Genomic DNA, 17,608 nt, shown 5'->3' with positions numbered 1-17,608 from the left:
CCTCCAGGGTAGGGGAGAGCACCACCTCCCTTGGGAGCCCATTCCAGATTCTGGTAACCCTTACCGTGAAAAAGTTCTCCCTGATGTCCAATCTAAATCTGCTATCAGTTTGTGGCCATTGTTTCTAGTTACCCCAAGGGGCACTGTCATGATGCGGGGTCCCCGGGGATGGCCGTGATGTCCCTAGGGCTCCGTGACCATGACAGCTCCGCCCTACGGGTGCCTTCTAATCTCGCCTGCCACGTCTTGCTGCTGGTAAAAATTATATATAGGGAGACTGCCCTCAAGTTACGTCTCAGTCACGGTCCTGGTGGTCCCCCTAAACCCTGCAGGTTATTGGACCCTTTGATAGGCCCCGCTTTCAGTAGGTGACTTATGAGACACCACAAGCATTATGAGCTAGATGCGTGGTTCCTAAGCTTCCCCTTCACCACAACCCATGCCTCAAAGGTGGTAATTAAACATTGTCCCTTTTTATGAGGCCTCCATCTAGCTCATCTCTAGCTCACCCTCCTGTCGTCACTAAGCCCTGGGCCCTTGTAACTGCGCCATCTGGCACTGGGGTCTCCCCCCCTCCCCCCCCCGGTGCTGGACCCTCCACAGCCCTGTCACTGCACCCTCTGACACTGGGACTCTATGTGGTAGTGTGCCCCATTGAGGTCTCCTCTGCCCCAATAGCCTCATCCCAGTCCGCCGGAGTACAAACAACAACCGAAATATGGGCCCCTGGGCTATAGTGAAATATAAATGGTGCAGGGTGCACTCTGTCTCTTTAAAAGAGGCAAACTTCTCCCCAAGCATTAAGTGCCTCACAGCTTGGGGAACCTGATGAGCTCCTGGAGCCCCATTAGTCCTGTAAGCAGCATATCAGGCAGCCACAGTGTCTCTGGGGAGTTCATCACTGCAGGAGCTCCTTCCCAACCCTGGGGTTTATGTGTCCTTCCAGTCCCAGCCCTGGGGTTTGTGTGTCCAGGGCCCTGCCTTCTTCTGGTCAGCTCTCTGGGTGCAGATGTAGGCTAATTCCCTCATTAGTCTGCTGCCATGGCAACCTACACCTGTGGGGGCTCTGCCTGTCTCCTAGAGTCCTCTCTCTAGGCAGTTTCTGCTGTTAAAGGAGCCGGCACTTTAGTGCCCTGCAACAGGCATCCTGGTAAATAGATTATCTCCTATTCCTTACTGCTCCCCCCCTCCCCACAATGAATTTGTAGACGGCCACAAGATCACCTCAGCCTTCTCTTGCGGAGGCTGAAGAGATCCAGGTCCCTCAGTCTCTCCTTGTAGGGCCTTACCTGCAGTCCCCTAACCATATGAGTAGCCCTCCTCTGAACCTTCTCAAGGTTATCCACACCCTTCTTGAAGTGCAGCAGCCAAAACTGGATGCAGTACTCCAACTGTGGTCTCACCAATGCCGCATAGAGGGGAAGTATCAGCTCCTTAAACCGGTTTGTGATGCACTTGCTAATGCATGATGGAGTGAGGTTAGCTTGCAGAAGTCTCCTGTACACCAAAGGGAGTACAGGTTACTTTTTAGTAAGCCAGTTATAAACTACACCCCTCTGTGGCTGCCAAAATACAGAATTAGAAAATGATTAACCTTACATTTACCACCAAATAAGCAGCATTCATTTAATGATGCATAGCAGCCACATCCCACTTGGGAAAAAGAAAGGATTTTTTGGTCCAGCTCATCTCATTTTTAACTCAACAACTGTCAAATCCTTACTTGAGAAACATACTGTATGGCCTCTAGCAAGTGTCAAGCCTACTGGGAATACAGGAAATCTGACACTAATAGTTTGGATAATTGTTTGCTGGGGAGTTCAAAGGTGTTCTTCAAAGTTTGCTTTGTACCCTGCAGCGACAGTATTAATTTGTACATAATCAGACTCTAATCTGTTTTGGGAATGCTCTTGCAAAATATCAGGCTATCCTAGAGATCACTGTGTGCCTTTGGGGTCCCCAGGTTTGAACCAGGAGAGGCAATACATTTTAAAAGCATGGGTGTTTCATTGTGACTTCAAGAGACATGGGGTCTATTCCCAGCACTGCTATTGAGTGACTATGTGATCCTGAGCAGGTTACTTTTTTCCTGTTCCCTCTTTTTCCCTCTCCTCCAGCAAAGAGTCTAATAAGAACATCTAGACTTTGAAACCAAAACTCTGCTGCTGTAAAGTTAGTGGCAGCTTTTTCATGTATCATTTGCTGGGTTAATAACATGAGAGAACTTCATAATTCTTCTGAAAGTAAACTAGTGTTTTTGAAGCATATCCAGTACATAGAGGAGTTCATTCTTTTGCAGTGCATATTTCACGTGTAATTTGTTTTTCACTGTTTTCACCTTCTTTCTTCTTTCTCTTTTTTCTGAAATAGATTCTAAGGACTCGAAAGAGAAGAATAAAATGGAAATCCTATACATACTGGTGCCAAGTGTTACCATTCCCCTGGCTATAGCCCTGCTATTCTTCTTCATCTGCATCTGCCGTAACAATCAGAAGTCTTCCTCTCCTCCAGTCCAAAGACAACCCAAACATGTCAGAGGGCAAAATGTAGAGATGTCAATGCTAAGTGCATACAAACCAAAGGTAATTCTGCACCTTATCTCTGCCTTATAAATTGCTCTCTCTAAAAGCCCAGAGTAGTGTTCATAGTATCATAGTGCTTAGGATTGGAAGGGACTTAAATAGATCATCAGGTCCAACCTCCCGCCCCGGGCAGGAATGAGTGCTGGGGTCATAACACCCCAGCCAAATATCTATCTATTGTTGTTTGATCAATCCAGATTTAAAACATTACCCAATTGATTTCCAACACACTGCATCTGTTAGCACATTTGGATGAAGTTTTTGAAAGCATTTCTACTGTCATCAGCAACTTGCATATCATGGTTTGCAGTATATTTCCATATGGCCAGTCATTACTGGCTAAAAAGAAACTGGCATTAGTTTGAACAAAGTATGCAACCATTTCATAAGTGGGCTTGAATTGCGCTTTTCATTCGGAGGCCTTGTTCTAGTTAGTGAGTGTGGGGAAGGATGAAGATGCATTCTTTTATTTTATTGAATGTAGCAGGAGGCTTTTTTATCTAGATCAGCTGTATTTTTGCTTCACCTGTTGCTCAGCTGAAATCGCTTTAGCCTGATTTCTTCCTTGTGTGTCCAAGCTCACACATTTTTCTAGCTACAAGAGAAATTATCAAAATGAAGACTCAGAAGTCTAATTACATGTACTGTGCCTGCCTCAGTGATTTATAGAGACCCTGTTCACAAATGGCACTTGGCAGCTACTGATGCCCCTTAATGTAACACCAAATTAGTGACGCACTTGTTAAAGTTAACATGCAGCCTTACAAATGAGGCAAAGCCTGCAAAAGTGATTAGCAGCCAGCTTATTGTTTGTTCTCAGGCCAGCAGCTGAAAGTACACATAGCAGTCACTTTTCTGGCTGCAAATGAGGTTCTGCCACCTACAGGCAGAAGAGAGTAGTTTTAAAGAAATCACCTTAATTCCTCATCCCCTGCCCATCCTCTTTAACAATAGAAAGTCCTTAGATGCATTTCACAATGCAAATCAGTGTCTAAAACAAAATTCATTAGAAAACTTCATAAATAATCTAGACATACCTGTTGGCAAGTATTTTTTCTTAGAAAATGATATAGCAAAATGAATCCAAATTTGTAATTAAATTTAAGTATTAAGAGCAACATGAACCAGAGATTTCTTTCTACAGACACTGCTGCCAAATGCATTCTTTCAGTAGAGCTTATCTTTGAGTCTAAGAAATAGTTAATTTTATACTTTTATTCTATTGTGCTTTCCCTGTGTGCAGATGTTCAGGAGCTGTGATCTGTTTTAGGTCTGATAAAGCAATCAGGAGAGACATGACCACTAATTGCTTTTGAGTATCAGGTATATAGAATTGGCTGTAGCATAAGTGACTTAATTAAATAATCCTTTGTATTTTGAATTTTTTTTTTGTATGCCCACATGACCTGATCCCCACCAATTCCTTTTCCTTGTCATCCTCCTTTTCAAGTCAGGCTTTAGGGTCTTACACAGGGAGGACAGAGAGAGCTGTTTTCATGATTTATGCTGTTCCATTCTGGAAGTCTGATTGCATATGTCTGTGTAGTTCCAATAAAAGTTTAAAAGAGAGAGAGAATTTCTCTGTGTTATAGGCGGAAGCAACTTGGGGCAGAGGCTGAAGGATCTTACAGGGAAATATCCTAGCAACGTGCAAGGACAGCAGAAAGTTTAAATCAGGGTTAATCTTTCGTTATTAAGGGTCTTGTGGCATGGAACACTTGGCACATGTTCTCTCTGTAGACCATCATATGCTCTATCAAAAGGGTTGCTTGTTTTGGTTGGGGTTTTGCCCTGCTCTGGATAGGGCTGGAACCAGCTGTACCCCCCACTCTCCTTCCCCAGACAGGCACTGCAGGGAATCTGACGCTGTTTCTTGCCTGCCTGCCTCACAGAACCCAAAGTTGTCCAGCAGGACAAGTGCCAGCAGGAGCACTCTAGCTGCTGAGATGCATCAGCCCTGCGCCAAAGGCACCGCTTGCTGCCTATGCCTCAGCGCTGATCCCCGCTGGCTCCTTTTCCTCTTTGTCCTACTTTGCACCCCCACGCCCAGAGCCTGCACCCTCCCTCCAAATGTCTAGCACTGCTCAGCCCAGGAGTGCTTACACCTGGGATGCCAGGGTAAGCCATGTCTCTGCCACTGGCAGCAAGCAGAGGCAGGCATGAGGAGTTGAGCCTGGGAGGGGTACCGCTCCTGCCTCTGGATCTTGCTGGTGCCAGGAGGACTACGTATTACTTGTTTGATCTCTGTGGAGCACTCTGAGAATAGGTAAACCTGTGTACTTAATACAATCTGGAAATACTCCTTGGGCAAAAAGTCTTAATTTTCCTACAATACAAATACACTGAGCACATGTTTTACTGCTTGAATGCATGGACGGTTGGTTTTAAGTGCAGCTAACTTGTCTTTAGTGTAACGTGTGACATGGCTCTAAGTTAACAGGAAAGGTAAAGCCACAGCACACACTGATTTGAGAAAACAGAGTAGTGACTGCCCAGGCACAATACAACATGAATAATAAGAGACCATTTTCAGATAGGACCTTTTTGTTTGGAAGCATTTGGAGACACCTTGGACAGAATCAATCCTTGGTATATTTAACCGATTTGCAAAATTATAGAAGATGATTTTTGGCTGCAGACCCCAGGAAAAGTACATCTGGAGAGAAATATATATACTGTAGACATCCCCTTTCAAAAGTAATTTTTTGATTAATTAAAAGGCTGAGCCTTTTGGATAGGACAGGATATAAACTAAAAAAAAGTAAATGCAACCTAAACAAAAAAACTTATCGCTGAAACTTTGACAGTGGAACCTCATTTAAGAAGTAAGCCTAGGAATTCAAGAAATGGGGATGGGTTATGGGTTAGTTAAAAAGCCTGTGAGACCCAAGTCATTAAGCTGGATCTGACCTTCCCCCAATTTTAGCCCTGTTTGAATCCAAGTTTTTCATTCAGCTCATTCGTAATGAGAATTCAGTGCAGTATCTGAAAAATGCTAAGTGATGCATACTATGGCTAACCTGTATAGTTATAGGTATACATGTAATATAAGCTATGGGTTTTGGTTTAAAATGTTAGCTAACACTCCTTACTACTGATATCATGTGTTTGTCTCAGTGAGGACCTCTATATCATTGTACAGTTCATGGTCAGAAGTGCCATGCGTCTCCTCCTGTTTTGCGTTTGTACTAGGGACAGAAAGCTACAAAAGAGGATGATGTTTGTGCAGTGAAGCACTCCAGCACTCTGATGTTTAGCCAAACCTTACCCTTTGATCTCTATAAGATTTCTGGAAGTTGTGAGAGAGAATTTCCACATAAGCTCTCTGTTTGTTTGAGCTGGTTATTAAACCTCCTGAAAAGTAGCCTGGTCTAACCATTGGAACTTGTTTGGGGTGTCAAAGATACAGCCTGCAGCTTGGATCTGTCCTACAAAGCCATATTATGGGGTCCCTGGTGCTGCCTGTGGGTCATGCAGTGACCTACAGGCAGCATGCAGGTTGTGCTGGATGGCCACGGATGATTCCCACAGAGTGGTGAAGCAGCTGCCACATGCAGCATAGCCCCTGAGCAGTCGTGTGCACTTCTAGGGCCGTGCTAACAACTGGAACAGGACTGGACTGCAGGGCCCACCTGTAGATCCAGTCTGGCCTGTAGACCAGCCCCACACCACTCATGTGGCCTACGTGGCCAAATGAGTTTGACACCCCTGAATTAGATCATAATTGGTTCAATCTATGCAGTGTAGACTAACCTGTGAAGATTGAATTGATTCAGCCTTGAGCTTTTTCACTGTATGTAGCCTTGGGGAGTCTTAAGCTGCATACATAGTGCTTCCCTGTCAAACCCATAGCTGCGGTCAAGATATAAGCCCTGCCCAATTGCTCCTGCTCCGTCTGCACCCACAACCGGCAAATGGGCAGGATAGACATCTTGGTGGAGTCCTGAGTACGTGCCCCAGTGCAGGAGAACCTAAGAGGAAGTCAGGCTTGGTAAGGAAGTGCTAGAGACATGGCCTAAGTGTCCGGAGGGGCTACAGTATTCTACACACATTCCTTAAATCACAGAGACATATTCTTGGTAGTCTATGCATATTATGCAAAATCACCCAGAACTTGACCTGCTTGCCATTTGCAAAACATTCAGTCCAATGAATACATGGCACAGGTGGTTATCTTGTGTGATTTTTTTTTTTTTTCCTCCCTTAAAGCTACTGATTTTTTATTTTAAGAGACAATCTGGTAGAGAATATATGCTAATACCCATTCAAAAATCACACCATAGCTGTAATGTATAGTATGTGGTAAATTAAATGTACACTCAAAAAAACCAAACCCCTACTACTAACCTCCCTATATTTTTACTGCATCTGGTTCCAAAGTTTGCATCATATGCATCTCTGCATGGAAGTATTTTATACCTGGGAAGAATTGTGGCCCGACTGACATTTGGAGCATCCAAATTCAATGAGCTCAGGGTTTCACCCTTGGCCATTAACACATTGATGCAATACACACATATGAGCACAGTGGCTTGTCCAGAAATGTTTGAGAAAGTAGACCACGGTGTTTTCTTTTTAGATTTAAAGTAATACGCTCAAAAACTCTGATTTCATGTATGCCAATTCTGTGTTTTCCCATTAGGTAAGCATCTCCCCTTGTTTTGATCACCTTCCAAACAGCATTTAAAAGGACAGGAAATAGATTCCCACTTTAAAATATTGTATCCAATATTCATGTCAACTTAGATAAAAATGATCTTAGAGTTAAAACTTATACTGAGGTGGATGTGTGTTAACTCTTACAAATAAAAATGTTAACATTTAAGCCAAAAGCCAGTTTCAGTTTTAAGGGACCTAGCTGCCTTAGAGAATATAATAAACTGAACCCATCTTGTCATTCAACTAATGCAAGCAGCTGATAAAGAGATAGAAGTAGTGGGCTTCATTCTTTCTTTTTTCCCTTTGTACTTGGTTTACTTTGGCGTGATGCCTCATATGTATTTTACACTTCTTTACATTTTGTACACCACTGTATGACAAATACTTGTCAAACAAAAACTAAGCAGATTTATAACTGCTTAACTTGAAATGAGCCCTTCCTGCCAAAACTTTATGACTTCATTTTCTTTCATAGTTTTCCACTATGTTGGTTCAAACAGACAAACCCTGCCTGAGGTCGGACCAAGGTCATTTCACTTTCATTACTAAAATATAATTTACAATATGCCAGACCTAAACAAGTTTTAGCCTAAAGGATTTGTATAATATAAACCATCTGTTCTTCAACAATACAGCTAATTTCCTGCCATCACCATACAGTCTACTGGCTGCATGTTTAAATGGATTTTTTTATTTTTTTTACTGGTGAAGTACTTATCTGAGATTGTTAGTGGTCAGTACAATTAATGCATTAACTCTGAGCAGGCAACTTGGAAATGACTTTTTTTTTATTGTAAATTATTTGTCCAGGTTACACACACAAAACGGTGCTGATTAGTATTCCAGGAATGTAAATGCTAATCTTTCTGACTATGCTGTTTTCCTAAATGTAGATTCCAAAGTTAGATTCTTAATTCCATATTAAGGCACCTAAATGAGTGGCTTTTATAGTCAAAGGTGATGAAAACCTTCAAGACTTATGAAAAATGAGGTGATTTATTTAGGAGTCTAAATATGAATTACTCTGCTCAAATTAGCCAATAGGTTTGAAAAGTTTGGAACCTTCTCTTTTGGCCATCTGATGTTTTTCCAACCTATTCTGTCCTGTGTTTTTTTTAGGGGATTGCATATTCACTGACACGTAAATAGAAGTAATTTCTTTTGCACACTAAGTATTAATAACCAGCTTATGAATTAAACTTAATTGGATCAAAAACAGGTTTAAAAATAAATTTACATCAGACTTATAGGCTCTAATTTAGTACATGCTTAAGCTGAACATAGGTGTAGCCAAAATGAAATTAATTTAATATACCAAAAAAAGAATTGCTGGAGGACTTTGCTACAGTACAGACATAATGGGCCTTATATTAAGAATTGCGTTTACTTCTGTTTAGCCTTATGTGGATGCTGGAGTGTGTTATGCCATTTATTATAGGGAGATCCTCCTACCTCATAGACAGCTATAATAAAGAAGCTTTCATGGAAGATCTACATGGATACTGTGTATTGGCATCTTCCAAATTCCACCTGATGTACAATACTAGTGCATCTCTGCCACTGCCTACATCCCATGTACCGGGGAACAGAGCTCGCATGTAGCTCAAATTAACAGTGCAGGGGCCTACAGAGATTCCCTTCAGGTCTCCTCCTCTCACCCAAGAGAAGTACAGTTTTTAAGTTGTACCTAGTATTGCAGTGAGGCACAGGCATTTGGGGTCTCATTAGCAGGCTCTAGCTGAGGTATTGTTTGTTTAGCCGGGGGTGGGGGTTGACCCTATTATTCTAACATATGTCTTTTGTTGATCGTAACAGAGCAAAGCTAAGGAATTGCCACTTTCTGCTGTTCGATTTATGGAAGAACTGGGTGAATGTGCTTTGGGCAAAATCTACAAGGGGCATCTCTATCTTCCTGGCATGGACCATGCTCAGCTTATTGCTATCAAGACACTAAAAGACTTTAACAATCCACAGCAGTGGGCAGAGTTTCAGCAGGAGGCATCTCTGATGGCAGAACTTCATCATCCTAACATTGTCTGTCTCCTAGGTGTTGTGACTCAGGAACAACCAATCTGCATGCTTTTTGAATACATGAACCAGGGGGACCTTCATGAATTTCTTATCATGAGATCACCACACTCAGATGTTGGATGTAGCAGTGATGAGGATGGAACTGTAAAATCCAGTCTGGATCATGGGGATTTCCTGCATATTGCAGTTCAAATTGCAGCAGGAATGGAATATTTATCAAGTCATTTTTTTGTCCACAAAGACCTTGCTGCTCGCAACATTTTAATTGGAGAGCAACTTCATGTGAAAATTTCGGACCTTGGACTATCAAGAGAAATCTATTCAGCGGATTATTACAGAGTTCAAAATAAGTCCCTCTTGCCAATTCGTTGGATGCCGCCAGAAGCCATTATGTATGGCAAATTCTCTTCTGATTCAGATATTTGGTCCTTTGGTGTTGTCTTATGGGAAATTTTCAGCTTTGGACTTCAGCCATATTATGGGTTTAGTAATCAAGAAGTCATAGAGATGATCAGGAAACGGCAACTGTTACCGTGCTCTGAAGACTGTCCTCCCAGAATGTATAACCTGATGACAGAGTGTTGGCATGATCTTCCATCTCGGAGACCAAGATTTAAAGAAATCCATGCCAGGCTGCGTTCTTGGGAGGGTCTTTCAAGTCACACTAGTTCCACGACTCCCTCTGGTGGAAATGCCACCACTCAAACAACTTCACTCAGTGCAAGTCCAGTTAGTAACCTAAGTAATCCTAGATACCCTAATTACATGTTTCCAGCACAGGGTATACCACAAGGCCAAATTGCTGGGTTCATTGGACCACCCATACCTCAAAACCAACGATATATTCCAATCAATGGATACCCAATTCCTCCAGGATATGCTGCTTTTCCAGCTGCCCATTATCAACCACAAGGTCCGCCCAGGGTTATTCAGCACTGCCCACCTCCAAAGAGTCGTTCTCCAAGCAGTGCAAGTGGATCAACTAGCACTGGTCATGTGACTAGCTTGCCATCTTCAGGATCCAATCAGGAAGCAAATATTCCTTTGCTATCTCATATGTCAATTCCAAGCCATCCAAGTGGAATTGGTATAACAGTTTTTGGAAACAAAAGTCAAAAACCATACAAAATTGACTCAAAGCAGTCATCTTTATTAGGAGACTCCAATATTCATGGACCTAATGAATCTATGATTTCAGCAGAGTTGTAAATAAGTGAGGCCTTTGTAAATATAACTATTTACAATACAAACTAGAAAGACATAGTAAAGATTTATATTCAAATATTTTATTAAAGATTCTTATGGTTGTTCAGACATTTGCAACAAGTATCTTCTGTGAAGTTTAACTGTGTTTAACAGGATAGGCAAACACCAACCAGACAAAAACCATTGCAGTGTGGACACTGAACGTCATGGATGAGCGCATCATTCCTCTAAGTACCAAAACAAATCTTAATCCAAACGGAAAAATAAGTTTTAAAATAGTTATCACACACCTATTACATCTCTTTAACTATGAGATATGGTGTAAGTCACAGCAGCTTTATTATTTGGAAACATATTTTGTTGTTGGTCTCTTTTTTAGGAGATGCAAACTATTCAGAGATTTATTGGATGTGCAATTCCAATATCTAGTTTAAACGCTTATAGATTTTACAGCGAAGAATGTTGTTTCAAATATGTGATCCCGTGGCTGGATAAATTACTTCAGGTAGGATTTTGCTTTTTATATTAAGGTGGGAGTCTGAGTTCAGATTCAAACCAAAATAATTGAATATTTTTTCTATTACTGCATAAAATGTAGTCATGACATACAGTAGCATGAGTTATCAACTCACAGGCTGCTAAAATAGTCTGGCAATGTCTGATGAAAGTAGTTGGAGTTACAAGAAATTGCCTTAAAGGAAGTTAAATTTACTTTCTGAATGTGAATTGACTGATGACATTTGCATTTGATAATTTTTTATATATGTAGTTAAAATAAAATTTTGTATCCTTTTGTTGCTATGCAACTGTTTTATGAAAAAGTTCCAAACAACAATTTTAAAGAAGACAATCAATTTTCCCAGGAGTATTTATTGTGTCATATAGGTATATAATTTCAATGACTGCGGCCAGGTAGACATTAGACTTTTATAGGTGTAAGTGATCAGAAACTGGTCTTATACCTGTAACAACAGAAGTTAGGCACACGTAGACAAGTTTAAAAATGGTGGAAGCCAGTCTAAGATTTTCCCCTCCCCCACCAAAGGGAAATGTGTATTCTTTTTGCTACTGATCTAAACTATGCTGTTCACAAGAGAGCTGTGTAACTTAGATTGAGTCCACCTTGGGCTTTTTGAATGTCTGTACCTAGCCTATGACTCCAGGAGCAGCCCCCCAGAAAGGGAAATCCACATTCCATCGGGCAGCAAAGACATGGTGGCAACTTTGCCTATCAGTTCAAATAATGTGAATTAGAGTGAACTCTTTTAGAACTACAACATTTGTAATATTATTAAAAGTCATTCAGGTATAATCAGTCTAGATTATTCATTTTAAAACCACTTTAATGATTTACAAAAGTACTTTGTACATTACAGCTTCTCAGAAACTCGTTTTTTGTATTAAATCGTATTTTTTACATACACGTAATGAAAACAATCTTTTCCTCAGTTGATAATGTTGTATAGTATGACTGCCTTTTCAAATTTTTTTGCACAAAAGTGTGTTAATGTTTTGTACAGCAGAAGTGAAAATACTTCTCTGCATTTTATATCTTGGTCTGTTTCTTTTTGGTTTTTTTATACCTGATGTAGATGTTTTTTAAATATATTATGGTGATATTCAGCCACTACCTTATACTTATATTCTTTGTGTTTTCACTGCATGCATTTAATCACTGTATTACTTGATGATTGATTTATACGTATGGGCATTTCAATTAGGCAAGCATGAAAATGTAATAACAAAGGCTATTTTATAATGAAGATACATGCATTTTTTTGTATTTCACACATCAGAGATTTATATTAAACACTGATTATTTTATGCTGCTGTTTATTAAAATATTGTTTTAATATAAAATATCAGTATTCCTGAATCTTGATATAATAGGTATTTGGGAGCCTCCTATTGATGAAGAGCTAAATCCTGCTTGCTTCACTCAGGTGACAAGACCGCTGAAATCTAGAATAGCAACCCAGCTGAGTGAGGCAAATTAGGGTTTGCCAATAATAGTTGCTAATAAATTATTTAAGGGAAATGTACAATTCTTAAATTCTATTTAATGCCTGACTATGCAGTTATTTTGAGAGCACATAAAACGGAAAGGATAACAAAATTCCTTTGAGTACAGGATTCATTCTGGATTATTCTCTATAGGTGAAGTTCGCATCAGTAAAGATCTAGCACAGCACTTGAACTTCTTGTTAAAGGCATAAATCTGGCCAGGGTGGCCAATCTGCAGCTCCAGAGCCACACACAGCTCTTCAGAAGTTAATATGCATCTCTTTGAATCTTTGCACAAGCACACGGTGACCAGCTTCCATCTGGTCACCATGTGCTTGTGCAAAGATATAGGCCTATGGACATTGTTGTGGCATTAGAACCATCAGTGATTGTACAATAAGTTCCTTTACGATGTCACACACAAGTAACTCATGAAGCAGGTAGATCAGCTTAGATCTTGTATTTTTCATTAAAATATCTGTGGTACACAAGCTAAAATTTAGTTTTGATTCATGCATCAGTTGTTAATTGAATTTATATTAAACTTCTGCATGGATATTCAGCTATCGTTGCTTCACACTATTGGCTGCTCAAAAGTTAATATATAGGGCAGTGGAGTTTTATATCCTTTGATCACATGTTGTTAATGGAGAAACTGGCACATCTTTTCCTAAAAATATAAATTAGGGAATTTCTCTTTGTCACTGGGTGTGTCTCACATGTTCCCCACTGCGCAGTTGTGATTGCGCAGTCATTTAGTGACTGCACAGTAACCACTTACTGTGCAGTCCTGCTGGTGCATAGGTTGTTTCCAACCCTACCGTGCAGTAGCAATGAGCAATTTGTGCCCGCCGATGCTACGTCACCTTAGCTACATAGCATCTCCTGTAGACAAGCCCGCTCTCATATATACTCAATACAGTCCTGTTGAGGTCCTGCTCAAGATGATTGCATTCTCATTCCTGATCGGTCCTTTCCATCCGGTATTCCCTCCCACCCTGCTTTTATAAAGTAGTTATATTACTGCAAACCTCTCACTCATGTGAAGGATGAAACATGCTTAAATTTGCTCCAGCCTTGTTATTAAGCAGTTTCTTAGCCTATCTCATTAAGGGTTAGAGAAATCAGCAGTGCTGATTGAAAATCAGGCTGTTACTTCATGAGCATCTGGTTCCAGTACAAAAAAAACCAAACATGTGCAGACAATCAAGGCTTGTGGCCCATAGATTATGCTGGTGCAACTGCAAGTAACAGCTCTGGACCAGAGCTGATATGCAGCTTTTCATGAAAAGTACCTTGTTGGAAGGTGAAGCTGAGATTTTTAATTTGCTACTGTTACATAAATCCTCTTGTTGAGCAAAGTGATAAAGAAACGAAGAGCATCATCATGATAACTCTTATCACACAACAAAATTTCTAGTTGAGTAGTTTGGAGAAAAAAGTATTATGACAATATTACAGGAAAAAGTACCTACCTACGTCAGTCACAATGGTTGGAGTCTTAGGGCTGTGTGAAGCTTTGGTCCCTGATTTGATTCAGGAGAGTTTTGGCCTGATTCAGTGGCCAAATCTCCGAATCCAGATTGAATCAGGAGACCCTTTAATCTCTCCAAATCTAATCGGAACCCTCCGAATTGATTTGGAGAGATTCGGAAACATTCGATGATTTGGACATAGACACAGCTTTAAATGTTTTTTCTAGATACCTCAAGGTACCAGGCTACTTGTAAACGCTGCATGGTGGGGTGGATGGAGCATTCCACAGGAGCACGGGAGTAGTGGACCCAGCTCAGTGACTGGTGCCTCCTGGGTCTGGGGGGGTCACCCAGGGTCCCCCCGCATCCAATCCCCGAGCCAGGGGGACTCAGGGGGGCCCCCACCATGCTCCCTGGTGGACCCAGAAGCGGCCTGGAAGTACTTCCAGTCCACTTCCAGGTTTACTGCTGAGCACATGGGGGGGCCCCCCATGCTCCTGTGGGATGCTCCATCCGTCCCAGCATTGCAGCATTCACGAGACATGCCTGGTATCTCAAGGTACGTAGAAAAAACATTTAAAACTGTCTACAGCCGAATCATTGATTCTGCAAATCGCCATCGAATCTTCAGGTTCAGATTCGGCTGAATTGAATCAGGGACAGTGATCCAAATCAACGAATTGAATCACTGTCCCCAATTCGGGCCAAACCCAAATCGAATATGGCCCATTTTGCACACCCCTAATGCTTATGATGTATACCACAGCAGGACACATTGGGACAAACTGGTTATGTCCTGTAATTGTTGAAACAACAATCAATGCTGTGAAATGGACCTGACTCACACTTATACAAAAATGTTCCGGCATGAATGCTGCAGGTGTTTAGCACCTATGAGCAAAAGGTCATTTATTTAGGTGCATATCTATGAATTTAGCTACTTAATTTTACACAGTTCAAGAGCAGCTTCAGTGTTAAGTCAGAAAAAAGCCTTTCACATACTTTTTGGGTTTGTATAGATAACTGGGACCCACAGCTCACATCATTATATTTAGTTTTTTCCTTTATTTCAATGTATCTGCAGTAGAGACCTTCCAGACTTAAAATGTAAGACTAGTATGGAGCAGAAAAATTCAAAAGTTGTAAGATCTTTTTGTCCTCAATAAATGTAGGTTTTGAATTCTGGGACACAAATTGTAGCCTTAGAACCCATTAATCAGTTACTCAATGAATGCTAAAACAGAAACAGGAATTCACTGGATGGTTAATAAAACAAGAAAAACCTACTAAACATAATTTTAGATAATGTGAAAATAAAGTTTGCCAAAGAAACACTAGATTTCAGGGAATTACCATTCAGGTGGAAAAAAAAAGAATCAGATATGGTTTTTGCATCACAAATAAGGAAGGGAAAATTTTCCTGGCTCTAATGTTAAGTTTAGCACAACACCTTCCTTCAAAGAAATAAGAGAGTCATAACTGTTAAAAAATATTTTAGTTCTTGTAAAAATCTCTGGAGGTTCAGAAGTAGAAATCTTCCAACTTACTAGATCAAAGTATATGGTACTGTTTGCTCAACCGAGCTTCTCATTCTTCCCAAATTAATCTTTCCTATATAAATGGAGAAAAAACAATTGTAGATTTAAAAGCCAAAATTTAAGTCTTGACATCGGAATTTACTTTCCTGTGTCCTCCACAAATAGGCAGTTACAGTGGGTTGGTGCACTCTACCTATTGAGAGCTACACATGTAGTAGAGAGCAGCATAGCATAGTGATCTGGTCTGCAAGATTTGAAAATACAGAAGAAAGTATATGTGATTTGCAGAACCTGAGATATTTGACAATAAACCAAAGAGGCTTTGTATATAGGCCTGAGATGTATACGAATTCGGAATCTCTCTACTTGATTTGCTTCTTTCAGTGTTTTTCTGTACCTTACAGCCACCAGAAGAATGTTTAAAAGCCCACTTAACCAAAAGCACAACAGATTGTATGCTTTTAGTTAAGTGTGAAAGCTGTCAAAACACAGCGATATATTGGTCACATGGACCAGATGCCACAAGATGCTGAAGGCAGACAAGGTTCTTTGGGTAAATGTGATCTCTTTTATTAAACCAACTAAGCAGTCGGGGGAAAAATGTACTTTGCAAGCTTTTGGGCACAAACAAAGAACAATTTTTCTAACTAGTTAGTCTAATAAAAGAGATCACATTTACCCAAAAATTCTTGTCTGCCTGTGTCCTTAGACCAACGCAGCTACAACCAACAACCCTGCAAGATGCTGAATGCCCTCAATGGCTGTTGGATTTAGTTGGTACTGAAGGAACCTGGTACAAAGTGAGATGTCCTGGGTCCCTTTGCTGGATCATCTTAAATGGCAACTCTGCTGCTTTACAGAAGCTGGACTAGGTCAACTGACTAGCTGAGTGTGGAAGTTCTTGTGATTTTCCTTATTAAGCCAGGCCTATTCAATGTGTTAAGTACACTAAGATACTGATGTACCTATTACTTGGTCATATCTCACAATAGGCTATTGAGCTTCTGCTGCATTTAACAGTTTGTAAGTAATACCTTTCATAACTAATTACATATGTGATAGCAGATCAAGTCAGAGGGTAGATATTTTAAGTATGATTCACATGATAATCATGAAGGAACAGCTGCCTGGCACATTTTCTTATGGCTTGACTAAAAACCCATAGAAGTCCATAAGAGCTTTTTCATTGACTCACTAGGTTTTGGATCAGTCCTTTTTCAGTGCTTTATTGCTTCTAGTCACAGCCATGTGATCTTGGACTAATGTCTTTGACTAATGTGCCATTACGTGCACTTGAGTTTGTCATGGAACAGGCCTAAAATCCAGGAAAAGGAGAAATTATTAGGAAGTCTGGAAAGGAAAAGCCATTTTAAGTTCTAGAATGCTAAAAATGATATATGTTTATTTGATTTGCTACCAAAAATGGCATGCTTTAATTAATTATCCCAATACAATACAACCTCCTTAGAACAACTCCCACACATCAGTTATAGCAGGAGGAATCTATTTGATCATTATTAGACTTAGCTGTCTAATGTAGCCAACACTGTTTCTTGACAAGCATTTTCTCCCAGTCCCATGGGGTCGTACTGTACTGAACCCAAGTTGGAGCTTCCTAATGAACTTCCTTGTTGCAGCAGTTGTAATTGCTGACATGTGCTGAGTTCTGTGTTGAGCAAGCACTGCCGGGCATCACAGTACGTTGCAGAACCTCCAGTTGCATGGCGTGGGCTTTTGTATCTTTGTCCCCTGCTTCCCTTCTTGTTGCTTCGGAAAGAGGGACCAGGTTTTATCCGGGTCAAAAAAAAAGCCAACTGATTTTCTGATGTGATGCTTTCAGAGTTTTGCTAAACCAAGGTTTTATGATGCTGGGGACTAGATCTACAACCCCTTAGTCATACAAACCACATCCATGAGTTCTCAGAGGACTGTTGTGTGGTGGGATCTCTAGTGGGTATAATTTCTTGTGTCTATAAGTCTGTTTCCTCTCTGGGCCTGTAAAGCTCCACACACCCATATTATGATGCCCATGGACTTTCAGGAGTGATTTTTATCCTCCTGTGGACTTTTTTTCTTTCTTTTTTTTTTGGGGGGGGGGGGGGGGTTTGGGGGG

General features: G+C 40.7%; 1 protein-coding gene across 1 annotated transcript in view; it reads left to right on the top strand.

Moving 5' to 3' along the window:
• Nucleotides 1–11,155, top strand: part of ROR1 (receptor tyrosine kinase like orphan receptor 1) — a 96,727-nt gene extending 85,572 nt beyond the window's left edge. The window contains exons 7-8 of the mRNA XM_019528454.1: nucleotides 2,371–2,582; nucleotides 9,057–11,155. Of these exons, the coding sequence (XP_019383999.1) occupies nucleotides 2,371–2,582; nucleotides 9,057–10,481 (1,637 nt within the window). The 3' untranslated portion in view covers nucleotides 10,482–11,155. The remainder of the gene's footprint in view (nucleotides 1–2,370; nucleotides 2,583–9,056) is intronic.
• The last annotated feature ends 6,453 nt before the right edge of the window (nucleotides 11,156–17,608 follow it).

The sequence above is a fragment of the Gavialis gangeticus genome, unplaced genomic scaffold (genome assembly GCF_001723915.1).
Source record: "Gavialis gangeticus isolate Ggan-Ray unplaced genomic scaffold, GavGan_comp1, whole genome shotgun sequence".
NCBI classification, from domain to species: domain Eukaryota; kingdom Metazoa; phylum Chordata; order Crocodylia; family Gavialidae; genus Gavialis; species Gavialis gangeticus.
This window is presented reverse-complemented; position numbering and strand designations above follow the sequence as displayed.